The following is a 26,881-nucleotide window of genomic DNA, read 5'->3' on the forward strand; positions in this document are numbered from 1 at the left end:
CTCACCATAGGACCTTCCCCCTGGTGTCTGATAATGCTTGTACACCTCAGTCCTCCAACAGTCCACGTTCTCGCTCTCAGCTCCTCACAGGCACACCACAAACTGAAGTGAGCTCCTTTTTAAAACCCAGGTGCCCTGATTAGCCTGCCTTAATTGATTCTAGCAGCTTCTTGATTAGAACACCTGAAGCCAATCAGCCTGTCTTAATTGTCTCCAGAAGGTTTCTGATGGTTCTGGAACCTTCCCTGTTACCTTACCCAGGGAAAAGGGACCTACTTAGCCTGGGGCTAGTATATCTGCCTTCTTATTACTCTCCTATAGCCATCTGGCCCGACCCTGTCACACTTCTTTTTTCAGGAAATTTTGACTTTTCAGTTCCAATTTGGGACTAAAGACAATTTTGAAATGTTGGAATTTCTCATGCAAAAGAAATTCTAAATTTTGCCCAATTCTATTACCAACTTTTCATATGTCATTTTGTTCATGTTCCTAATTTTTACATCAAGCTACAGGAAAAAAATATATATTAATTTTCAAATGTAAGACAGTAAAAATAGTTCTGCTAGTGTAGAAAGCAGTGGTTTATTTCCTATGTAATGTTCCTCTCAGAGAGCACATCACATTTGATCTTTATGATCTGCACTGGCCACCAATTCATTTCTAGGTGTAATTTATATTATTGGAGTTAACCAGGAAAGGCCTAAACATCTCATAAATCACCTACTCCTCACAATATATTAGGAGATTAGCTGAAGGCTGCAGCAAATAACTCCCTTGTTTATAACAGGGGGCTGAAGATATGATTTTGGAGCTTCCTTTCCCTATTGGTCCACCAGAACCAAATTTGTTGGTCTCCAATTAATGCTGCAAGTCATTAACTACCCTCACAGTTTCCTTCTTGTTGTGTGGAGGAGGAATTAATTTGGGAAGAGTGATGGAAAAGTCTCAATTCTGGGGATGTGGGAGGATTTTCAATTTTGGATGGACAATGGGCCAATATCTTGAGGTCTCAAACCAACACCATTTCAGTAAGCAACATGATAAAATGCAGAAATTAGTATCCAGATATACCCATATCTCCAAATGTTCACACAAGCCATAATTTTCCATTTGTCTCTCTCTTCCATTACATTGTTTACTTTTCGTTTTGTCTTTTTTCATAATTAGCTATTCCTAAAGTATTCCTATGAATATAGTGTATATTTAATTTATTATTACAATGCATCTGTCTAAAACTCTGGATTCCAGAGGGAATACTTACATAGAAAGATACTACTCTATACATACCAGAATTTGGCCCTATTGTTTAACTTTCATTGCTACAGACTGTAAGTTCATCTAGAGCTTTGGATGGGTGCATTTGAATGACATAAGAAAAATAACATCAAAAAGAAAATCATGTTAAACAACTGTTTTGAATAGTTTAGGAAAAGAAAGAAAATGGAAAATAGTAGTTTGCATGAATGTTATGAGATACTGGTATAATCAAATACTCATTCCTGCATTTCATCATACTTACTGGAAAACTGTTTAGTGTTTCACCAAAAAAAAAAATGAGGTTTCATGTACCTTAGCAAGCTTTTCTCAAAATATTTTAATGTAATTATTAGATGTAACTGCATTATGCTGGGTAAATAAAACCATATAAAGTTATAAACAGCTAACTTGCAAAACTGATATCCAACCAAAATAATCTACAATGATAAAGTATGAAGCCTGTAACTCTTATAGGACTTGTTGTGGAAATTGTTTATAGACAATTTCAGCTTTCTGACTTTGCAGAAAACCAAAATACAGACAATATTTCTCCATTATTCAAACTTACCATTGGTGGCTGTCAGCGCTCATGGTATCCAGCTGAATAGCTTTTTCAGCTACAATTTTTCCTGTAAAAGAAAAAGATATACTAAAGCATCTCTCCATCTTAGATTAAGCCAGGAACTACATTATGAGATAATATATTTTAGATATAAAAGAAACCAATCTGATTTTCCATTTAAACACTGAGAGGATATTGTAACATTATGGATTCACAATACATACACAAATGTATTTTTTATCCTTTTGTTTACTTAGGATAGTTCAATTCAGATGCAACCAACTGGTTTTCAGTGATGTTCTGCTTTTGACTCAGGAATGAAGAAATTAAACGACTTGGCCAAATTCACATTTTGAGTAGGAGTCCAGATGATGAGCTTGCTGTTTCTAAAGCCTTAGCTGTAACCAATTAAGCCACACTTTTTATTATTATTATTAAAAATAAACTTTAAAAGCAAGAGGTAAAGCAAACAATCCTCTGTCCTGGTGGAATTAAAAATAAGTTACTGTGCCAAGTCCGCTTTAGAAACAGTTCTCTCTGAGCCTCTTCCCAAACTAAAAATAATTAAGAAATGCTGCAAGAGACTTCAGAACTCAGAACACCCAGCCATTGCAGGATAAATATCTGAACAGGCTGTGATGCCGCACTGCTGATCACATGAATACCTCTGACCCATTTCACATACCACCATTGCTTCTCATCTCTCCCATCAACAGGTGCTAAAATTAATCACAAGCAGCAGCAAATTATGTGAGATCAAAGTATATTTTTTTTATTATTTTATTATTTATTTTTGGTAGCTCCAGTGTGCTGAGCACTTTCCAAACAAAGAAGGGAACATCCCTGCCCGAAGGAGCTCACCGTACAGACAGACATGTAAACAAATGGACAGTGAGTAAGGGGAAGGGAGTAACAAAGATATACTTGTGTTAATATTAAACACATACCGAGCTTGTAAGTTATATCCAAGTTAGTCGTGAAGCAAGACAATGTCAGTTAGCAAGTTTCTTATAGGAATCAAGACAGAGATGAGTCTTCACAAGAGATGTGATGGCAGACAGAGTAGGTACCCTGCAGAGCAGCTCAGGAAGGACACTACATGTGTAAGGATAGCGAGAAAGAAGGCATGGAGAGGTGTGTGTGTGTGTGAGAGAGAGAAGCTGTCAAATGAGTGGTCCAGGCTGGCATCCCTGGAGGAACAGAGTGGGTTAATGAAAACTCAGAACAAGACAAAGAGATAAGTATGGAGAGGCAGGATTATGTAGGGTTCTGAAGGCAATAAGGAGAAGTTAAATTTGATGCAGGGGGAGCCAATGGATGAGGTACAGAGGGAGTGATGTAATCAAAGATATGGGCAAAGAGGATTATTTTGGTGGCAGTGCGTTGTATGGACAGGGAGGGGGCAATGGGGATGTCAGAGAGGCAAGAGAGAAGAATTTTGCAGTAGTCGAGGTCAAGACAGCCTGGGTGAGAATTTCTCATTGAGAAAGGAAGATGCTAGAGGTACTGAAAAGGAAGAGGTGGCAGGATTTAGATACAGCTTAAATGTGCAGGACCAGGGAGAGAAAGCAAATGACTACCTCCCAGTTATGAACCCGAGTGATGGCCAGGATGGTGGTGCTTTGGAAAGTTGCAGAGGAAAAATGGAGGTAGTGAGAGGGGAAAAAAAAATCATGAATTTAGTTTGGACCAGTTTGAGATTAAGCTGACAACAGGACATCTAGCAAGAGATGTTGGATACACAGGCTAGGTGCAGTGGATGCAGCATATTCTGCTTTTCATTCTTGAGCACTGCTTCTAGTCCACAGTATTCCCAGGCTCCCGAAAGAGCCATATTCAGCCCTCCTCACCTGAGATGGGGTTACTAAACTGTGGGGCCAGGGGAGGGTGAGCGGAGAGGAAACCCTGGACCCCCACCTTTGCCCTAGGAAAAAAATTGTCTTAGCCTTGGCATTTATTTAGCTGTCATCAGGCTCATGAGTCTTTTTATTTTAGTTCTGTGTCAGTCTGGCTCACATTTAAGGATTAAAAGCACTGATTGGAGCCAATTCTGACTGGCAAAACCCCCTCTAATCCAGTCCTGGACCTCTTTTGAGTGAAACTAAGTGCTTGATGCCAAAACGCTTGGCAGTTTTATCATGCAAAACATTTTCATCAAAGTCTAAACGCTATCCTTATAAAACCAGATTACAAATTGCTTGGACTATGACATTTCAGGGAAAAGTACCACTAAAAGTTCACAGTATGAGCCTTTCTACAATAATCAGGTGTCATTTTATCTAGCCAGATTTTTGCTCCCCCTACCATTAGCAACATATTTCTTCTTTTCTTCAATATCTGTAGTCATCTCAAACATATCTCCATAAGCTCGTGCAAGTCTCCAAAGAAACCCTTCATGGTTTCCATACTGAAAGGAGAAGAAAGAAGCAGATATATTAGACCATTAAATTGACCAAAATGTAAATTTAATTTTATACAGTTTCCTTGAATAATAGTTAAAATAATTAAACACATATTTATTCTCTCCCCTCTTTCCCCTCATTGAAAGATGGTGAATCTTGGGCTATTTTTATTCCTGCCACACTATGTTTATTATGTTTGGAGAGCAAGATAGATGAATTTTTCCTCTAGGAAGAGAAGATAAATATTGGGACACTTAGCTGGAACCCATGTATTAGGTCTGTTCAGGTTTTTTTTCTCTTTTCATTACCAAAGGACTTTCTATAACTGTTCATTATTACAATTAAAAAGGTAATCCATTATACAAATATCATGCAGTAAGCAATTACAATGTTTTCTTTGTGCATGAAATACACTGACAGCATACACTCATCATACACTCACAGTAAGTATCATATCTACCAGTCTGACAGCTATTTTCTACACTTATTAAATGAGGAACACTACCAGAAGCACTAATATATGCCTAACCAGAAGAAATGTATGAAGAGTGAGCACTGTATTGATTCCTGCACCTAAAACTCCCTGTGATTTCAATGAGAGCGTAAATGCTGAAAGGTCAAGCTCACCTTAAAGGAAAAGTCCTGGAGCAGGGATAGTAAATAGGCAGACTGCGGGCCAAATTCGATTAACAGACACTTTTTAACGGACCCTGAAATCTTTCTTTTTTTTTTACTTATCATCATTATTGGGTTTTTTTATTATTATTATTTTCTCTGAAGTCTGGACCTTGACTATACCTTGACCAAGAAATTTGGACTTTGGCAAATAATAATTGACTATCCCTGTCCTAGAGAATATACCAGACAATTGTAACTTTCTACTCGTTTTTCAAATCATTCTTTAGAATTTAATAGAGAATTATATCCCTCTGTAATGGGGTGTACTGGGCCTTTGTGGCCCCCTGCTGGAGGTCCTGTGGTCCTACTACACCCTGCCATTGGAAAAGAGCAGCAAAGGTGGGTCCTATAGGCCTGCCTAGACAGGCTATATGGAAGGAGCCAAGCAGAGCCCAGTAGACTCAGATAAAAGAAGCTGCAAGACCTGAGCAGGTCAGTTGCTGGTTGTGACCAGAGAAGCAGGGAAGGGTGCTCCTCTCTGGTCACAGGAGCTCCAGAGGGAAGCAGAAGGGTTCTGTGGTATTTGCATTCAGACAGGAGGAAGAGGCTCTGAGAACTTCACCTCTGAAGTATGAGAAAAGGCCCAAGGAATAGCAGCAGCAAACTGGAGGGAGCAGTAAGTGGCTGCTGTGTGTTGGTACCTGGAGTAGTAGATGGACCTGGGTCCCCCACCAGCAAGTGCTGGAGTGGCCTAAGCCCTGGAAAGGGACACAGCTAGTTTAAAAGTCCAAGAAAAGGGACTAGATTTAAAGGGCCAAGAAATAGGACCCAGATGAGGGCAGACCAACATTCCTGGTGGAGCTCTTTACTAAAAGCCCAATAAAGAGGCTAGACTCAAGGGTCCAGAGACATTGCTGAAGACACTAATAAGGACAAACTGGTAGTCCTTGTTGGAACCTTGTTACCCCAAAAGGGGTTCATTCATTCATACGGACTGTGAGACGTGGCTGGAGAGCTCAGCCACTGAAGACCCACCAAGAGAGGTTGACAACCTACAGACAGGTGCAAGAAAGGCCCACAATACCACATCCAGCCACTAGAAGGCACTCGAGGTGAGTGTGCCATCATACCCTCCTATAGGACACTTAAAAAAACTACACACTAATGATCACTCTATTCGATTTTATGGGGCAGATCCTCAGGTGATGTAAACTGTCATAGCTCCATTGGCTTCAGTGGATATCTCCTCTATTGGTTTTTAGTGTAATTTCGATAAACACTTGTTAAATTTCTTTAGACCCCTATTGGTTTCTTCACTATTTAATTCCATAGGACTTTTCCATATAGACAAATTTAAGAGCTGGAAAAAACTATGGTCTAAAAAAGTCCATGCCATGTCTGTTCCTTAAGAAGCTGTAACAAACTGGAACTTGATATATTTTAACTTTAGTGCAAAACAAAACAATTAAACCTTTACAGCTACCCTAATAAAAATACTGATGTGATGATACTTTGAAAGAATTTTTGTTTTTAATGTCAATTGTTGTACAAAACCTTCTATTCTTCTGTACTATAGTTCTAATATTTCAAAGAGTTAAAAAGGATGACATATACAGTAGTGAACCTAGAGCCAGGACCATGAAAATAATTGTACATTTATCCCTTAGTACCTTTTCCTCTTTCTCAAGTAACAGTCTGAAGCTCTCCTTTTTATCATCATCTGAACCACAACGCAAACTGTCCACCTGCTGCAGAAGATTAAATAATTCTGTTTCCTTTTCTGGTCTCGCAGATTCTGCAGGTAAACTAATCCATCGCCTTTCTTCTTTGGATTCTCCTTCAGTATCAGTGTGAGCTGTAATATAGCTAAAATTATAGAAACAATAATTATATATTCTAAAAATATTGACAAAACATTCTATAACAATTTGTGCCAGTTCCCCAACTTTAAAAAAGTTAGCTCAGTTCCTGATAATTTCACATTCATTTTACAGTATCCCTACTCTGAACTGGAGAATAGATTCATTATCACTAGCATATTAGGCAAATAATCTTGATGCACTCTGCCAAAGTCTGCAAAACGTGATTGTCAGAGGCATTGCCTAGTGGTTAGAGCACAGGAATACAGAGAGTTCTTATTCTGTTTCTGACACTGTCTCTGTAGTTGTTACATGATCCCGTTACCAGATATGGGCTGGCTACAGAGCTTGCTTCTGAGCAAGATACATAGCAGGTGTGTTCATCATAAGATCCTTTAAGGCACTGCCAGGTGTGGCTGAGGTTAGCTTAAGTATGGTATTTTATGCACAGAGACATCTAGTGCCTGAACCGTACTATACAGTTTAACATTCCATTACAGTAGCCTTGAAAAACTCACTTGACCTCTGTGCCTCATTTTCCCCATCTGTGAAATGCAGGTGTAAAAACGAGCCAACTGCATAAGAATGCTGCAAAAATCAATGACACAGCATTTTAAAAATGCTTTAATGATGTCAAATGCTATTTACATGTTAAGCATGATCAATTACATCAATATATTTTGTACATTCAGAAGATTAATATCCCACACTGGAAAAACTAAAGTAGTTCACTAACTTCACTGACTGAGTTATGGGAAACTACAACTAAGGAAAGAATCCTTTTTATAAATTGCCACGCAGAGATAAATAAGTGGCCTTATTTTCCAAAGAGCTGACCAGCCAACAATTTCCACTAACTCCAAAAGACATTTGAAGTTCTGGCCATCTATTTAGGTGCACATACCCAAAAGGAAAAAAAAAAAAGTAAGTAACTGTTGACATCCATTTTTTGAAAATCATGTTCTTATGGAACAATCTCTTTGCAGTAATCTTTAGAAATTATTTTCTACCAAGCACAAAGCACTCAAAGTTATCATGACCAGAATAAAATACAAATTGCATATTTTTAATATTTATTTCACACCTTAAGCAATACATAATTCCCTCAAATTTGCTCAGAACAACCAAAACACACAAATGATTTTATAGAAATATGATCACTATAGTGTGTTGGAAATATAGAGCTACATGATTTTTGATAGGCTTATTTAAATAATCCTGTCTTCAATAAATCATTCTAAGAAAACTACCAGAATTAAAATGACACTGTGCATTTACATCTTGCTTGGATAAGTTAAAGTACGTATGCAGCTGCTTACTGAATAACAGAATTGCCAGATTTGGCACAGTAGTTTCTAAACCTAAATTACCCCACTGGTAAGGGAAAGAAGAGGAACACAAGCTTCTTAGTGAAAAATTGAAAAGCGAAGTATGATGGACCAAAGAAGTGAAATATTCAGAACAGATTTTTATATATTTAGTTTATTTATTTAGAGCTGAATCCTCACACCACTGAAGTCCAATGGCAAAAGTTTCCTTGACTTCATTAGAGTCAGGATTTGAAAGTTGTTAAATATTTACTGTAGTCTGCTAAAACATATTTAAAAGTGCAATATGTTGCTATTTCATTATTATTTTGAACTGGTTGTAAAGCTATTGCATATGTAAGTGTTGTGTATATAATGACTATATAAACCACCAAAAAAGCAGTACATTTTTAGATGCTTCTTTGGCTGTAATGCATGCTTCAGTGCTGAACTCCTTCTCTCAAATCAGTTGGTAATCTTACTCAGGTCAAAAGGGCTGTTCTGTTTAACTACGAATTGAAAAAGCTTGGTTAGATAGTGTAAAGTAGCAATGATTAAATAGTCATTGTAAATGGAACTACATGTTCCGGGTACGACACTAACTGTAAAAGTGTAGAGTTAAAAGCTTTTCCGAACCACATCAAACACTCTTTAAGGTTTAAAGTGTTTGATTTTGCTCATGGGAATCAAGGTCTCAGTGTTATCAATGATCATTAACGATAACTAGCAGAAATAACATCTCTTCCCCCATTTGTTTCTTTTTCCCCCTGTAAAAACATTGTCTGTCCAAGGCTGAAAAACAGACTAATATGATTACTGCAAGATGTTCCCATATAAGCAAAAAATGCCAAGGTCAAGTTTATGCTGAGAAGCACTCAAAAGCAAGCTCATCAGAGAACTCCAAAGGGTCTCATGTCAACCTGACAATACCAAGCATCAGCTCCGGACAGCCAGATCATAAAATACTATTTTTCAGCAACTTCACTTGGAAAATCTGTAAGCAGGTCACAGCTGAGCAATATTTTGTTTTGGAAATTATAACAAGTGAATAAGCTTCATCAATAACAAAACATAAAAATATCAGGGAAGTAATAATGTTCTATGGCCAGATCATATCCCCATCAATCCACATAATGTGCCTTTCCTCACTTCCCAGAACAAGGGAGAAGAACTCCTTTTCCAGTCCACAGCCTGTGCGGGGGACGAGGGAGGAGATAAGGTGAGTTGGAACAGGAATGGGCAGGTGGTTGCACATCATCCCCCTCTGATCCCATGGAAGTGCATTTAAAAAAAAAACCTCTCCTAGTCTGTATTAATATTCATATGTAGCACTTCCTCACCCCCATGCTTGTGAATCCTCACAGAAACATGTGGAGGAGACAATCTGTTCCCTTGATAAAGATAAATGACATTGTTCATTTTGATATTGTTTTCTCTTTTTTTTTTTTAAGTATCTCAAATCATTTCTGACAAAGGAAAAATGCTCGGTATATTATTAAATGAAACATGCTGAAACAATTTTACATTATTAAGGCAAAACCACTGGTTTCTGAGAGCTATAATGTATATTACTACAACTCCATTCTTCCTGAAAAGAGTCACAAGACACTCAATTAGTCCACCAGGGAACTGGGCACCAAAAAAAACTAGCAGTGATGGATGCTGATAGCCCAGATGTAGTACAGCAATTTTTAAAATCTTCTCCTAGCTTGACCTTTTCACACTTTTTCAGATAAGTTGAAAACTACTTGTCCCCATAGCAAAACATCCAAAGAGAGTACAATCTATGGCTCTGATCCTGCAAATAGTAACACATGCATAACTTCACACATTAGTAGCCCTACTGACACAGAGCAATGAGAATACTCAAGTACATAATTTAAGCATCTGCTTAACTGTTTGCAGGATCAGGGAACAAATACATTTTGAGTGTCTTTGACCTATGAATTTACTCACTATTCTCTCCCCTACACCTTTATAACATATTTTAAATATTTTCAGTATGAAAGCATTACATACTAAGAAGGGAACACAGATATTAAGACAACTAATCAACAAAGGTATCTTCTCATTAAAGCAAGGATTATATGCAGTTTATCAGTTTGAATCAGAGGCTGTTTTACCTCAAAGTAGAGAATTCTTCCAATTGTTAAATGACAAAGTAAGACAATATTAAAAATTACTGATGTGAAAAATGCTAAAGGGAGCCCAATGACTGGTTTCACCGGAACAAGCTAGCAGCCTTTTATATCACCCTGGTTTTAAAAGTTATGCGTAAAGATTGGAAAACACCTGGCACATTTTAATCAGGACTAATTTTAATCACATCAGTACTTCCACTGAAGTCAATGGGATTACATATGTATGTGCTTAAGTACCTTAATGAATTTGAGCCCTAAAGAACTTGCAATCTAAGGCCAACCTTGCAAGCACTGACCCATGTGTGTAATCTAATTTCTCATGTACATAATGTTAGGCTCATACGTAAGTGTTTGCAGGATCAGAACCTAAACTTAGAAATGATCCAGTGAGTGAGAGTAACAAAAAGGTGGAGAGCACTATTATGAGCAAGCTTAGATTTCAGAGCAATATGTTTCAGACTCAGCTTAGGCATGTGCACAGCTTCACAATTCAAGTAAAAGGTAGTGTTTAGGGTTTTTTTTTATTATAATTGTGATTCTTATTGGTAACAAAGAAAAAGTGAATCTTAAGGAACAATTTCAATGACAAGAGGGGCAGCTTTGCACTTTGGTGTTTTGTTATATTGTGTATATGCTTTGAAATTTAAGTAAAGTTATTAAGCATTTGTAAAGGAAAGACTACTGCAAAGAACTATGATGGTAAGGTGTAGAGTATCCACTCAGGCTCAAAATAAAATATATTTCAGTAGAAAAGTGTTGTTCTACACTTTCACCTTTGCAGGTTACCTTAGTATGAAAAAAATTGCTACTGATTATTTCAGCCTCAGGTAAGTCTATATGTTATTAAAACATTTTCCTATGACAATCAAACTAATAATCCAAGAATAACATTGTTTATTATTACATTAATCTGATCTGATTTAAAAGACACCCTACATATAACTTCAAATACATCTGGGGAATATCTTAGTGCTGAAGTCTAACAACAACTTATACAAAATGATTATTGTTGGTCAAATATATTTGATTAGTTAGATTTACTAATTTTCAGTTTTCAGAGTAGCAGCCGTGTTAGTCTGTATTCGTAAAAAGAAAAGGAGTACCTGTAGCACCTTAGAGACTAACACATTTATTAGAGGTTTCAGAGGAACAGCCGTGTTAGTCTGTATTCGCAAAAACAAAAGGAGTACTTGTGGCACCTTAGAGACTAACCAATTTATTTGAGCATGAGCTTTCGTGAGCTACAGCTCACTTCATCAGATGTTTACCGTGGAAACTGCAGCAGACTTTATATACACACAGAAATCATGAAACAATACCTCCTCCCACCCCACTGTCCTGCTGGTAATAGCTTATCTAAAGTGATCAACAGGTGGGCCATTTCCAGCACAAATCCAGGTTTTCTCACCCTCCACCCCCCCACACAAATTCACTCTCCTGCTGGTGCTAGCCCATCCAAAGTGACAACTCTTTACATAATCAAGTCGGGCTATTTCCTGCATAGATCAAGGTTTTCTCACATCCCCCCCACCCCCATACACACACAAACTCACTCTCCTGCTGGTAATAGCTCATCTAAACTGACCACTCTCCAGGTTTAAATCCAAGTTAAACCAGAACATCGGGGGGGGGGGTAGGAAAAAACAAGAGGAAACAGGCTACCTTGCATAATGACTTAGCCACTCCCAGTCTCTATTTAAGCCTAAATTAATAGTATCCAATTTGCAAATGAATTCCAATTCAGCAGACTCCAGCGAGAAACTGCTGAATTGGAATTCATTTGCAAATTGGATACTATTAATTTAGGCTTAAATAGAGACTGGGAGTGGCTAAGTCATTATGCAAGGTAGCCTGTTTCCTCTTGTTTTTTCCTACCCCCCCCCCCCCCCCCCCCAGATGTTCTGGTTTAACTTGGATTTAAACCTGGAGAGTGGTCAGTTTAGATGAGCTATTACCAGCAGGAGAGTGAGTTTGTGTGTGTATGGGGGTGGGGGGGGATGTGAGAAAACCTTGATCTATGCAGGAAATAGCCCGACTTGATTATGTAAAGAGTTGTCACTTTGGATGGGCTAGCACCAGCAGGAGAGTGAATTTGTGTGGGGGGGTGGAGGGTGAGAAAACCTGGATTTGTGCTGGAAATGGCCCACCTGTTGATCACTTTAGATAAGCTATTACCAGCAGGACAGTGGGGTGGGAGGAGGTATTGTTTCATGATTTCTGTGTGTATATAAAGTCTGCTGCAGTTTCCACGGTAAACATCTGATGAAGTGAGCTGTAGCTCACGAAAGCTCATGCTCAAATAAATTGGTTAGTCTCTAAGGTGCCACAAGTACTCCTTTTCTTTTTACATTTATTAGAGCATAAGCTTTCGTGAGCTACAGCTCACTTCATCGGATGCATTCAGTATTCATGTTAGATGCAGTCTACTCTACACATATGTAACATTCAGACACAACAGGTTACCATAATATGCAACACCTGTTTATAGAACCATTCAATAACTACCTTTAAAGCTACTAGAAGTCAGAAATAAAAGAAAAGGCATAAATACCGAAAAAGAGCCGTTCTGTATTTCTCTGATGGTATCACACCTTTAGTATGTCAAAGGAGAGAGACAGAGGCTCTCTCTGTGGAATTTACCTACTAAAACACAATTAAACCAAAAGCATGATCCCAGAACTTTTGCCTTCATCACATTAAAGACCGATCATAGAAGCTGGCTATCTATAATGACTTTAGACCAGGGGCTGGCAACCTTTCAGAAGTGGTGCGCTGAGTCTTCATTTATTCACTCTAATTTAAGGTTTTGCGTGCCAGTAATACATTTTAACATTTTTAGAAGGTCTCTTTCTATAAGTCTATAATATATAACTAAACTATAAAGTAAATAATGTTTTTAAAATGTTTAAGAAGCTTCATTTAAAATTAAATTAAAATGCAGAGCCCCCAGACTGGTGGCCAGAACCTGGGCAGTGTGAGTGCCACTGAAAATCAGCTCATGTGCCGTCTTTGGCACGCGTGCCATAGGTTGCATACCCCTATCTTAGACTGTTACTAAATGCAGGCCTTCACAATTCTACAGTATGTTTAGAGTTGAGTGCAGTCATTCCATGAGGATATTTGCATGGACATAAAGAGAGCTCTCTTCAGAACAGTCTTTAAGTGGTGTAGCAGATTTGTCAATATATGCACTGAAGAGTTGAGAACACACAGTTGGGGCAAACTGCTCATATTTCTTTCCTTCCCTTAAAAGGGAAAATTAATTATAAAAGTAACCCATTAATAAAATTCCACATAACCCACCATGACAACTGGCATTTATTAGCAGCCCGAGAAAAAAGGTCAAGGACTGAATGGTACGGAGACCTCTTGACCCGAAAAGTGGGCCCTCCAGGTCAGGATTTAGATGCATTATCAGGGCAATATTGTGAAATCTGTATTGCCACTGCCCATGTTGTACCTGTTTAAATTTACAGAAAGTGAGACCCGAAACTGAAGCTTAGATTCTGTGTCTCCAGGCCAGCAAATGATGACAGCACTAAGAAAACAGTATACTCACTTCTCAGGCAATAGGGAGCATTGAACACAATTAGTAATGAGTATAACGCACTTTGAAGAGAAAGCACTAAATAACTGTTAGACACAACCGGGACCCTTAAAAATGATCCAGGAGTTTCTTTTTAAACATCTCATCTGAAGTTGTGGCGATATGGGATGCCTCCATGAGAAGGTCAGGAGCAGAGCTATGCAGGAGCCAGAAATTATGTTATGCAGGAAATTTCAAGATTTCAAAATCTGTTTTCATTCTGAATAGGAACAAACCCAAAAAACTTAAAATTTCAGGCAAAATAAGTATTTTAGAAAAAATTATTTCAAATCAAACTGTTTAATTTTGATAAAATTGAAACAGTTTGTTCTGATGTTGACCTCTAAAATTTTATATTATAATAGAAAATCTAAATTTCAATATTAAAAGTCACGCTGAAACAAAATATTGAACCACCCCATCCCATTTGTTCCAAAATGCTTTATTTTTATTTGTTTTTTTAATCAAAATTGAGACATTCCTAGAAGACCTGTGCAAATCAGCCACAGCAGCGTACAGGATCTGGCCCTACTGATTTGGAAAGCTTTATCAGATGCTGAGATATAGAATAATAAGTACATGTGAAACATAAATAAATTGGACTGCTGTTTACAGAACATAATTCCACATATATGAAATGTTTGCATGCCAATTTTAAAGTGTACTGTGCATGAAATATTTTAGACTCACCCGCCTTCACTATCTGCCTCCTCAGAACTGGTAGTTTCTGTTGCTCCATAAGATGTCTCAGCTCTTCTTTTTCTGGTGGCTCTGTGTGAAGGGCTAATCCGACGAACATCAGCCTTCCCTTGAAGCTCATCTCGAACAAGCTCTTCCAGCTTTGGAACAGCTTCTTTAAGAAACTTCACCTCTCTCTTCAGTTCTTCCATATTCAATAGTAAGCCATTCAATTTTTCCAGTATCTGAAGCTGTCTTCTTTGTAAAGCCATCACTGTTCCTTGCTCGTTATGCATTTCATTTTGAAAATCTACATAATGAAATCTGTTGCGTAAATCTAGTAATGCAGTTGCCCCAGGTTTTCGGATCTTGTGATACCAAACCAGTACCAAGCTTATTCCTGCAGCCCCTGCCATTATGCCCAAAATCAGCCCTTTGTTTTCAGAGTGAGACATTTCTGTTTATCTGAAAATGAAGGAGGGGGGAGAGAATGAAATCTACTTTTTCACTCTGTCAGAATACTCTTACCTTTAAATATATAAATCTAAATCTATACCAGCCAGCAGATACGGTATATATTTATATATCATACATTTATTAGCCTCAGTAGTAATAAAATAAAATACTACATACATGCAATGAGGGCGACAATGTTGCAATGACGACCTTAACTTATGTACTTCCCAGTTTTTTTGTGTTCAAGGGCCTCCGTTCTGCAAACACACTTACGTGTGTACAGGACTGGGGCCTTCATTTGTAACTTTAATATTGTAGTTAATGTTCTTGGGCGTTTCTATTTTAAGAGAAGAAACCGGTGTAGTTTGGTTTTATAAAATTCTGTGGTTTTTAAACTACAAAATTTTCTAACACCACTTAACATTTACTTCGGGATTTATATTTTCACAGCACTTTACAAATTTAAGCCCTGATTTTACAGACTTTTTTTGTGTAACTTCAGATATGATCCTGCCTGCATGCGCTTAAAAATTATGTACATGCATAGAGGTTTGCAAGATCAGGGTCAGATTCTGCATGTGGATCTGCCCTCCTGCAATGCCCCCAAAGAAACCGTGAAAGTCAAAGGGGGCTGCCTTAGTTTGCACATACGCAAAATACCTAGCTATGGCTCTATGGAGTGGCACAGCCTGTTCTACAGCAGGCACTGACATAGTTTAATAAAATGTCTATTGTGCGTGCATGGAGCCTTTTAAAAAATGGCTTGTATCTTCATAATTTTTAAATTATTTTCAAAGACACTCAAGGATTACCTTGGCGTTTGAAAGTTGGCTTAGAGATTTCCATGCACAAAAGTAGTCGTAACAATTTTTTAAGAGGTAGAAGCACTATCTTCCCCTCACCCCCTTGATCAAAAAAGAGCCAAAAGGGACAGATGGTCTTCAGACTTCACAAAAGTCTTCCCCTGCCAGCTGACCCCCAAGCAGGGCACGTTCAGCCCAAAGGGGGGATATTTTATAAAAGCACAAGTGAGTGAAAAGAGGGATGGGTTAGAGGAGCAGAGGAAGATACACCTGCCCCGGCACTGGAGCGTTCACTGCGGCTCTCTCTCGCACCCCAGGCAGGACATGTTAACTGGGGAGCAGAGAGCACAGTCCAAGGCCATCCCGGTCGGCGGCGTCAGGGACCCGGGGCCCGTGACTGACCCCCCAGGCCCCTTCTCCCCTGGGGGCAGGAGCTGGACCCTGCCTGCGGGGTCAGGTGCCTCTGCCGAGCTGGCGCCTTCTCAGCAGGCGGCGCGGGGCGACTCGCCCGGCCGGGTTTCTGAGCTCAGGGCGCGGCGTGGAGGGCAGCTCCACAGCCCATACCCCGGGCGGCCGGGCTGCACCCCTCTGCGGCGTGCGGAGCCCCAGGCGCCGCCTCCTGCCTGGTGGGAGGCTGGGTGCTGGCGGGCGGCCTGCAGCCGGAGGGCGGTAGCGGGACCCCGGGGGCCGATTCAGCCCCGGTTACGTACCGGGCAGCGGGGCTCCGGCTCGGAGAGGAGACGCGGCTCCGCCTGGGAGGACGGAGGGGGCGGGCGCAGCGCAGGGGGCCGCCCAGGAGCTGCCGAGACCCGGATACAGGTGGGCCGAGCGAGCGGGACCGCTCCGCGGCTGGAGACTCCGAGGACTGCGGCCCGCTCGGAGCCCGTCCGCCGTGGGGCGGCTCCTGCTTGGCGGCGGGAGCCTGACGGCTGCAAGCCAGCAGTGCGGAGCCAGCTTCCCCGGCGCCGGGGACAAGGGCCCGGGGTGAAATCCCGGCCCCGCGGAAGCCTCCTGCAACCCCCCGTGACTTCAGTGGGCTTCCCCCGGGTGCGCCCATCCCAGCGGGGCCCTGCGCGGGGCTCCTGGGGCAGCCGGGCTGGGTCAGTGACCCAGGGCGGAGACGCTAACGCTGCCCTGGGCAGCCCCCTGGCGGAGCAGCGCTAGGCGGGTAACGCCCTTCGGAGCAGCGCTGTTTTACAGGTGGCTTGAGAGAAAAGAAGCCAAAGCGGGGCAGGGATTTCTTGCAGCAAGGTCCTGCCATCACCTGAGATATATTTTTGATTATTCGTGTTCCCGTAGTGCCTAGGGGAGCCGCAGGTGTGGAGCAAGATTACATTGTGCCAGGGGCTGTGTGAGCAGAACATAAAGCAGGTCCCTGCCCCAAGGAGCTTACAATCTGAGTATAAAACAGGAGACAGATTTGGACAGATTGATGAGGAGGACAAAAGACAATGAAACAGTATTGGTCGGAATGACAGGCAGTGGTCTAGTTGTGCCAGAAGCTTAGTCACTGTAAAGTTTTTGTAGGCATCACAAGAAAGGAGGGTTTTGAAGAAAGATAATGAGATAGTTTTGCAGATGTTTACAGGCAGCACCTCCCAAGCATGAGAAGTGGCATGAGAGAAAGCACAAGGTGCTTGAAAGTTTAACATGTGGGCAATGAAGGCAGTGGTGGAAAATGACAAATGATAGGTGTGGTGGGGATAGGTCATGAAGGGCCTTGAAAGTGAAGACAAGTAGCTTATGGTGCAACAGAGAAAGGGGTGCCATATCTCACACAGGCTTTTACATTGCACCCCCAGATAAGAGCTCTGTAAGGCCCAAATCATGTAAAACACTCACACTTCGATTTCAACAGGATAATGCACAGAGGTCAAAGTTAAGCATGTGAGAAAGTGTTTGCAGGATCAGGGTCTTAGACTTCAATGCCTTGATCTCTGTGCCCACACAGCGGCCCACTGAGGTTTCACATGGGTGCAGACCCTAATGGAGCACGTTGTAAGACTGAAGCCAAGTCCTTTACAGTTTGGTCTGAGATTGATCCATTTGACACACTTATTACAAGGAATGGCTTTATCAGGGTACTTTTATGGCTCCCAGCACACCCTTATCTGAGCACTTCTAATACATTAATAAATTTATTTTATTTTAAAAGGAGACTAAGGGGGGAGATGATAGAGATATATAAAATCATGAGTGGTGTGGAGAAAGTGAATAAGGAAAAGTTATTTACTTGTTCCCATAATATAAGAACTAGGGGCCACCAAATGAAATTAATGGGCAGCAGGTTTAAAACAAATAAAAGGAAGTTCTTCACACAGCGCACAGTCAACTTGTGGAACTTCTTGCCTGAGGAGGTTGTGAACGCTAGAACTATAACAGGGTTTAAAAGAGAACTGGATAAATTCATGGAGGTGAAGTTCGTTAATGGCTATTTGCCAGGATGGGTAAGGAATGGTGTCCCTAGCCTGTGTGTGTCAGAGGGTGGAAATGGATGGCAGGAGAGAGATCACTAGATCATTACCTGTTAGGTTCACTCCCTCTGGGGCTGCATTGGCCACTGTCAGGAGACAGGATATTGTGCTGGATGGACCTTTGGTCTGACCCAGTATGGCCATTCTTATGTTCTTATCCTCAGTACACCTCTGATACAAAGAATTATTATTATTATTCTCATTTTACAAGTGGGAACTGAGATAATCTCAATAGAGTTTAAGTGTCTGATTTTCAAAATTTCTGAACACTAACAATTCCAGTTGATGGGAGCTGTCCGTACTCAGTCAAGTCTTAACGTGGTCTCAGATGTCTGAGCACCCGCAACTTGCACCAATAGTAGTAGGAATTGTGAGTGCTCAGCAGTTTAGAAAATCAGTTTAAACAATCTTATGTAACTTGGAAACTTCATGAAAATATTAGCTATATTATTTCCAAAGGATTGGATTTTAGTATAGTGAGAGTTATAATTTTAAGTTACATAATACAGCTTCTATTTTTAGACAATAGGATGGTGCCAGTCTTCTAGCTAATTGTGTTTCAGGTGTTGATGTTCAGGAACAAGTGTAGCAAAAACCTTGCTTGCAAACCTTTATTTATATTTTAAGTACTATGCCAAATATATTCATGCAAGCTAAATAAAGCTAGAAAGGATTACCAAAGGTGAATTTACTAGCACATGACAGATGCAACACAAAGTTGAAATAAAAGATTACAGATGCAGCAACCAGTTAATTTTTTGTTTCAGTGGGCTAAGATTTTCAAAAGTAGGTGCCTAAAATGAGGCATCTAGATAAGTGGTCTGATTTTCAAAAGTACTTCCAAGAATTTTAATGGGGGTGATTGTCCAGTGCTTCTGTTAACTTCAGTGGGAGCTGTTCTTCCTGTTGAAGAGGAAAAGGTATTTTACGATTTTGCTCATAAAGAATTGAACTGTGAGGCTGCGTGGTGCCCTGCCCAACCCTCTACCCGTTATCTTATGATGAGCTACCCACCGCGAGGCAGTCAGGCATTAGAAGTGGCTGCCATAGAATATGTATTTATTTTTCTCCATGACCCACAAAGTGCATTGGGGCAGTACCTGGAACTGACTGGAAAACAACAATTCTGTTTTGCAAAAATTTGCAAGGTTTTGAAGTTCATTTACATTCCAATGCAGAAGGAAAATGAGGCCTCTTGAAATCTGTTGTCAAAAAAACCAAGGGAGACAGAGACCCCAGAATACCAGTAGTTGGGACAGTTTTCTCGGATGTGGGAGTCCCCAGCTTAAGTCCCTGAACTGAATCAGCCAGCGCAGGGACTTGGTCCTCAGATTCCTACTCACCCGGTTATAGAGTCAGTCTTTGTTTCTGGCTCAATGAATATTTATACCAAGTGGAACAGCTCCAACAGGAGAGACTGGCAGTGTCTGAATCCAGCATTCTAGCATTTTAGTTGGATTGAATTAAGCAAGAAGCCAGAGGTCACCTTGGAGCTCATAGTTGAGCTCATAGTTTTCATGTCATGGCTACTTGGAGCTTCACAGCAACAATGGGGCTAACCCTCAGATCTAGAGCAGGATGGGAATTTCTTCATGAAAGGTGCTTTCATTGGAAAATGCTGATTTGTTTAAACCGAAACTGTTCGTGGCAGGGTGGATTTGATTTAAATCATTATTTAAATCACTAGTCAGGAATACTCGATTTAATCATGGTTTTCTACATAAAAGTGCATTCTTGCTGGTTGTTATAAACTTAATACATATTCTTCACAACTCAGAAATAGATGTAGGTTTCATTTTTAGAAGGTACACACTATACATTTTTAAACAGTGATTTATTTTGAAAACTTTTCAGATTAGTTTTACAGCTATATCAGAAAATGAATGATTGTTTGGTTATTTCATTTACCAAAGGTAATTGAAGCAGATATTTATGAAGTCATTGGGAGGTGAACTATCTCCAATTCAACAGGTTAATCATTAATATTTGGAGGATTTTCTTGCCATGCTGTATTAGGAGGAGAACATCACCAGACAGACATTTAAATTGTTTTATTTAACTAAAACCACGTTAAGTATTCTGGATTTTTTTCTTCAGCAGCAAACATATAATATTTTAACAAAACAAGCATATGTCCCTCGCTTCTCACATTTATCTTGAGATTTCTTGTCCTTGTCCAGATCTATTCCGTGCCCAACAATCTTCTATTCACTGAACTTTTTGAAACTTTGCACTTTTATAGAGAGGTAAGGGATTGACTGTGTGTACACAAATTTGCAGAGAGATAACAGTGTTGAGGTCTGTTATTTCTCACCTCTATATATTATTTATTTATTTAAAACATTTTTGCTGTTAACAGGCATGTTACCTCTGGAGACACAAATCCACAGTCTAAGAACTGCAAAACTAAGCATCTCTGATGGTATCTTCTAGACTGAGCACTGAGTCCCATTGGGTAGATAGAAAGATTAACCTAAATAATCTATACAAAAGCCCCTGGAACCCCATAAGATTGGGTCCCTAATCCATGAATGATTGGAACTCATTTAGAAAACTTTTTCTTAAACGTTGCATGAATATATTGTCTCATACTATAGAATTAGAATTTATAATCCTTATTCCACGATGAGATATCTTTGAGCTATAATGTATCTTAATTAAAACTATCTTTAGATAGGTTTTTTTTCCTCAAAAAGCATGTTGTCAAAAAAATCCTATTTAAATTTTAAAAATCAGATTTTTTTTTAAATCATTGATTTTTATCCACCCTGGTTCATGGAAAAAGAATGGTTGTGACAAATTTCCCGCTTAACAAAAAATTGAAAAAATATTTTCAAAATTATCGAAAGACCTCCCCATCACTTTCAACGTTTTCTAAACAAAGAAGTTCTAATTTTTGGAGGTGATACAACTTTGTTTTGAAATTTAAGTTAATTTATAATAAAACAAATTTAAAAATTCTTTACATTCACTTTCCTGTTTTATAATGAAGCCCATCATAGAGGTGTCTAATCTCCAGAATCCTTCGCTTCTCTGGCTGCCCTGAAATCCATTCCAGACATAATTAAGGGATCTTCAGAAGGCTGATGAATTCCTTACCATAGGATTAACCTTTATAGTAGGTTCTTCTTATACAAAGTAACTCTTGGAAAGGTCTGATCAGGTTATGATCTAATAAGGCTATCCTTAATGCCAATAGGACCTGCGCCAACATTCATTATGAGTCTTTCTGTCAACTTCGTTGACTTCGCTGGGTTTTGAATCAGATTCATGAAAGAGGAACCATTTTATCTTGTATTGAAATGCAGCTACCTCTGGGGAGGAAGGTGATAATTGTGCAAGCTCTGGGAAAACCGTTGAGGACACGTATTTCGGAAAGCATACTATATTCAAAGGGGAGTTGGGTAGGCAGATTGTAGCTTCTTATATTGGCATCTGGCCAGGAGACTGTCTGGGATGGCCCAACTTGATTATCATACACATTGTAAGGAGAGTGATCACTTTAGATAAGCTATTACCAGCAGGAGAGTGGGGTGGGAGGAGGTATTTTTTCATGCTTTGTGTGTATATAAAAAGATCTTCTACAATTTCCAAAGTATGCATCCAATGAAGTGAGCTGTAGCTCAGGAAAGCTTATTTATGCTTTTATTTATGCTCAAATAAATTGGTTAGTCTCTAAGGTGCCACAAGTACTCCTTTTCTTTTTGTCTGGGACTAGGACTTTTGAGCATGAGAGTGGTGGTCAGTAGCATCGTTTTCCATCTTTGCCAAAAAGCTGCATGTCCAAGAGCACCCTGCTGGGACATTGATTCCAAACTGCCTCAAACAGACCGTGCCTCCTACGAAAACATCCACAGTACTCCCAACAGCACATTTTGTTTTCTTTAGAGGTCACTTATCCAAGCGCCAACCAACCCTGATGTTGCTTATCTTGTGAAATCTTACAACAGCACACTACTCTATGGATGCAGACGGCATGTAATTGCTTTTCCAGTGCTAACTATATGCACCCCTCTCTGAGGTTGTTCATTAATAAAAAGTAAGCAGATGATGCTATAATCAGTGTGTATCTGCTGCTAACTCATCCGATCTCTCTCATGCTCTCTTCATATAACTCTGCCTGCTTCTACCCTGTATTACTGCAAACTGCTGGTAGTTCCTTTTCAAAGAGAGAGTGGGGGTGGAGGTGGGAAAGGAGGCAAGATATAGCACATGCTAAGAGAAGGAAGAAAGCTAATTTGGTGTTATGGATTAGGAGCCAATACTGGATAAATAAATTGCCCTGAGTAGTGTGTGCTTGTAAGTATTGCTTTATTATTCCAACTGAAAGTGAATGATAGAAAATATGACCAGAGTTATCTTACTAGCAGCAGCAGGAAAATGTGTAGATTCACAGATTTTAAGGTCAGAAAGGACCATTCTGTCCTTCTTGTCTGACCTCCTGTATAACAGGCTGTACAATGTCACCAAGTGGTTCCTCCATCAAACCTATAACGTGACTGAGCCAAAGCACGGCTTTTGGAAAGGCATCCACATGCATGAGAGCCAGGTGGCTAAGAGAAAATCTTTTTTCTGTAGTGATGTGGAGTTAAGGGACACAGAGAAGAAGAAACCCTCGAGTTGGGCTGAGACTAAAGTTAGAGCAGAGAGGCCAGGATAATCAGAGCTAGGGCCCAGGACTGGCAAGCAGACGACCTGCTGTTTTCTGTTTCTGGCTTTGTGACTATGAGCAAGTCTCTTCACCTCTGTGTGCCTCAGTTTCCCCAACTAGAAAATAGAGATAATCAAGGTTTCATTTATTATCCCCATTTTATGGGGTGAGAGACTGAGACACAGTTGAGGCCTGTCTACACTATACGATTATAATGCATTTGTAAGCTGCTAACCCCCACATGTTGCTCAGTGCCTCTGGATAACACAGGTCCTAAGCATGTGTTTGTTCTGTGCTTAGCCCCTATGTAACACCAGGGCTGGACGGCTTTTTCCTGCTGTGCTGTAGGCATAGGTGCCAACTTCTCCTGGCACGGGTGGGTGCTCGCACCCCCAGCTTCCAGCCATGCCCCCTCCTGCCCCTGCCCCTCCCCCATTCCAACCCTTTCCCCAAAGTCGCCGCCCCAACTCAGCCCCCACCCAGCCCCTATTGGACTCCTTCCCCAAATCCCTGCCCTGGTCTCACCTCCTCCCCTGAGCATGCCACGTTCCCGCTAGGACTTTGTCCTGTAGAATCACTGGGGAAATTGGGGTTTGTCCTTTTACTCTTTCCCTCCCTCCTTTCTCATCTTCTCTTGCTTCTATTTTCCCTCTTCCCTCCCTCCCCCAAGGATGTTTGTGTTTTGTGGGGTGAAGAGGTTACCCTCACAAAGAGGGGTGGGGGGCTGGAATAGTGCTCTGAGAGTGATCCCATCCTTCGGGGCATCTCGTGAGACTGCTCAGCCTCCCAGCTCCAAGAGTCTGAATGCTGATTGGCCGAGCAGGGGGCTGTTGACACAGAGGAGACTCAGATCATTTTGTTCTCTTTTAACTTAAGACCAAGCAAATAAATCATAACCAATCATGTGTCTGATTAATCTTGCTGCTTCTCTCCAATAATTTGTCCCTGAGCAGTTCATGACCTAAGACAAGTCACTTCACCTTTCTCAGCCTTAGCCCTGGTCTACACTAGGACTTTAGGTCGAATTTAGCAGCGTTAAATCGATTTAAACCTGCACCCGTCCACACAATGAAGCCCTTTATTTCGACTTAAAGGGCTCTTAAAATCGATTTCCTTACTCCACCCCTGACAAGTGGATTAGCGCTTAAATCGACGTTGCCGGCTCGAATTTGGGGTACTGTGGACACAATTCGATGGTATTGGCCTCCGGGAGCTATCCCAGAGTGCTCCATTCTGACCGCTCTGGACAGCGCTCTCAACTCAGATGCACTGGCCAGGTAGACAGGAAAAGAACCGCGAACTTTTGAATCTCATTTCCTGTTTGGCCAGCGTGGCAAGCTGCAGGTGACCATGCAGAGCTCATCAGCACAGGTGACCATGATGGAGTCCCAGAATCGCAAAAGAGCTCCAGCATGGACTGAACGGGAGGTACGGGATCTGATCGCTGTTTGGGGAGAGGAATCCGTGCTATCAGAACTCCGTTCCAGTTTTCGAAATGCCAAAACCTTTCTGAAAATCTCCCAGGGCATGAAGGACAGAGGCCATAACAGGGACCCGAAGCAGTGCCGCGTGAAACTGAAGGAGCTGAGGCAAGCCTACCAGAAAACCAGAGAGGCGAACAGCCGCTCCGGGTCAGAGCCCCAAACATGCCGCTTCTATGATGAGCTGCATGCCATTTTAGGGGGTTCAGCCACCACTACCCCAGCCGTGTTGTTTGACTCCTTCAATGGAGATGGAGGCAATACAGAAGTAGGTTTTGGGGACGAAGAAGATGATGATGAGGAGACTGTAGATAGCTCACAGCAAGCAAGCGGAGAAACCGGTTTTCCCGACAGCCAGGAACTGTTTCTCACCCTAGACCTGGAGCCAGTACCCCCCGAACCCACCCAAGGCTGCCTCCTGGACTCAGCAGGCGGAGAAGGGACCTCTGGTGAGTGTACCTTTTAAAATGCTATACATGGTTTAAAAGCAAGCATGTGAAAGGATTACTTTGCCCTGGCATTTGCGGTTCTGCCTTTGCAAAAGGTTTCTGGGGAGGGCAGCCTTATTTCGTCCTTCATGGTAGGACACTTTACCACTCCAGGCCAGCAACACGTACTGGGGAATCACTGTAGAACAAAGCATTGCAGTGTATGTTTGCTGGCATTCAACCAAAATCCGTTCACGCGGTGGGAGGAGGCAAAATGCGACCTTGTAACGAAAGCACATGTGCTATGTATGTAATGTTAACAGCAAGGTTTACCCTGAAAGAGTGTAGCGACTGTTTTATAAAATGTGTCTTTTTAAATACCGCTGTCCCTTTTTTTTTCTCCACCAGCTGCATGTGTTTCAATGATCACAGGATCTTCTCCTTCCCAGAGGCTAGTGAAGCTTAGAAAGAAAAAAAAACGCACTCGCGATGAAATGTTCTCCGAGCTCATGCTGTCCTCCCACACTGACAGAGCACAGACGAATGCGTGGAGGCAAATAATGTCAGAGTGCAGGAAAGCACAAAATGACCGGGAGGAGAGGTGGAGGGCTGAAGAGAGTAAGTGGCGGACTGAAGACAGGGCTGAAGCTCAAAGGTGGCGGCAGCGTGATGAGAGGAGGCAGGATTCAATGCTGAGGCTGCTGCAGGACCAAACCAGTATGCTCCAGTGTATGGTTGAGCTGCAGCAAAGGCAGCTGGAGCACAGACTGCCACTGCAGCCCCTCTGTAACCAACCGCCCTCCTCCCCAAGTTCCATAGCCTCCACACCCAGACGCCCAAGAACACGGTGGGGAGGCCTCCGGCCAACCAGCCACTCCCCCACAGAGGATTGCCCAAAAAAAAGAAGGCTGTCATTCAATAAATTTTAAAGTTGTAAACTTTTAAAGTGCTGTGCTTAAAGTGCTGTGTGGCATTTTCCTTCCCTCCTCCACCACCCCTCCTGGGATACCTTGGTAGTCATCCCCCTATTTGTGTGATGAATGAATAACGAATGCATGACTGTGAAGCAGCAATGACTTTATTGGCTCTGCAAGCAATGATTAAAGGGAGGAGGGGAGGGTGGTTAGCTTACAGGGAAGTAGAGTGAACCAAGGGGTGGGGGGGTTCATCAAGGAGAAACAAACAGAACTTTCACACCGTAGCCTGGCCAGTCATGAAACTGTTTTTCAAAGCTTCTCTGATGCGTACCGCGCCCTCCTGTGCTCTTCTAACTGCCCTGGTGTCTGGCTGCGCGTAACCAGCAGCCAGGCGATTTGCCTCAACCTCCCACCCCGCCATAAACGTCTCCCCCTTACTCTCACAGATATTGTGGAGCACACAGCAAGCAGTAATAACAGTGGGAATATTGGTTTCGCTGAGGTCTAAGCGAGTCAGTAAACTGCGCCAGCGCGCCTTTAAACGTCCAAATGCACATTCTACCACCATTCTGCACTTGCTCAGCCTGTAGTTGAACAGCTCCTGACCACTGTCCAGGCTGCCTGTGTACGGCTTCATGAGCCATGGCATTAAGGGGTAGGCTGGGTCCCCAAGGATACATATAGGCATTTCAACATCCCCAACAGTTATTTTCTGGTCTGGGAATAAAGTCCCTTCCTGCAGCTTTTGAAACAGACCAGAGTTCCTGAAGATGCGAGCATCATGCACCTTTCCCGGCCATCCCACGTTGATGTTGGTGAAACGTCCCTTGTGATCCACCAGAGCTTGCAGCACTATCGAAAAGTACCCCTTGCGGTTTATGTACTCGGCGGCTTGGTGCTCCGGTGCCAAGATAGGGATATGGGTTCCATCTATAGCCCCACCACAGTTAGGGAATCCCATTGCAGCAAAGCCATCCACTATGACCTGCACATTTCCCAGGGTCACTACCCTTGATATCAGCAGATCTTTGATTGCGTGGGCTACTTGCATCACAGCAGCCCCCACAGTAGATTTGCCCACTCCAAATTGATTCCCAACTGACCGGTAGCTGTCTGGCATTGCAAGCTTCCACAGGGCTATCGCCACTCGCTTCTCAACTGTGAGGGCTGCTCTCATCTTGGTATTCATGCGCTTCAGGGCAGGGGAAAGCAAGTCACAAAGTTCCATGAAAGTGCCCTTACGCATGCGAAAGTTTCGTAG

The 26,881-nt window shown here is 41.5% G+C and overlaps 1 protein-coding gene across 3 annotated transcripts in view; it reads right to left on the reverse strand.

Moving 5' to 3' along the window:
- RMDN2 (regulator of microtubule dynamics 2) overlaps window positions 1-16,784 on the reverse strand; it is a 73,559-nt gene extending 56,775 nt beyond the window's left edge. Inside the window, exons 1-5 of one of the 3 annotated variants that reach the window (XR_007355715.2) lie at window positions 16,380-16,784; window positions 14,423-14,875; window positions 6,510-6,705; window positions 4,124-4,226; window positions 1,826-1,886 (exon numbers count right to left, since the gene is read on the reverse strand). Coding sequence is in view for 1 of the 3 variants with exons in the window: in XM_048843618.2 (XP_048699575.1) it covers window positions 1,826-1,886; window positions 4,124-4,226; window positions 6,510-6,705; window positions 14,423-14,865 (803 nt within the window). In the remaining 2 variants the exon portion in view is untranslated. Of the gene's footprint in view, window positions 1-1,825; window positions 1,887-4,123; window positions 4,227-6,509; window positions 6,706-14,422; window positions 14,876-15,678; window positions 15,841-16,379 lie in introns of those variants that run through there. The other 2 variants (XR_007355716.2, XM_048843618.2) reach the window with 2 other exon arrangements.
- Between the last annotated feature and the right edge of the window lie 10,097 nt (window positions 16,785-26,881).

Source organism: Caretta caretta, chromosome 3 (assembly GCF_965140235.1).
Source record: "Caretta caretta isolate rCarCar2 chromosome 3, rCarCar1.hap1, whole genome shotgun sequence".
Classification (NCBI taxonomy): Eukaryota; Metazoa; Chordata; order Testudines; family Cheloniidae; genus Caretta; species Caretta caretta.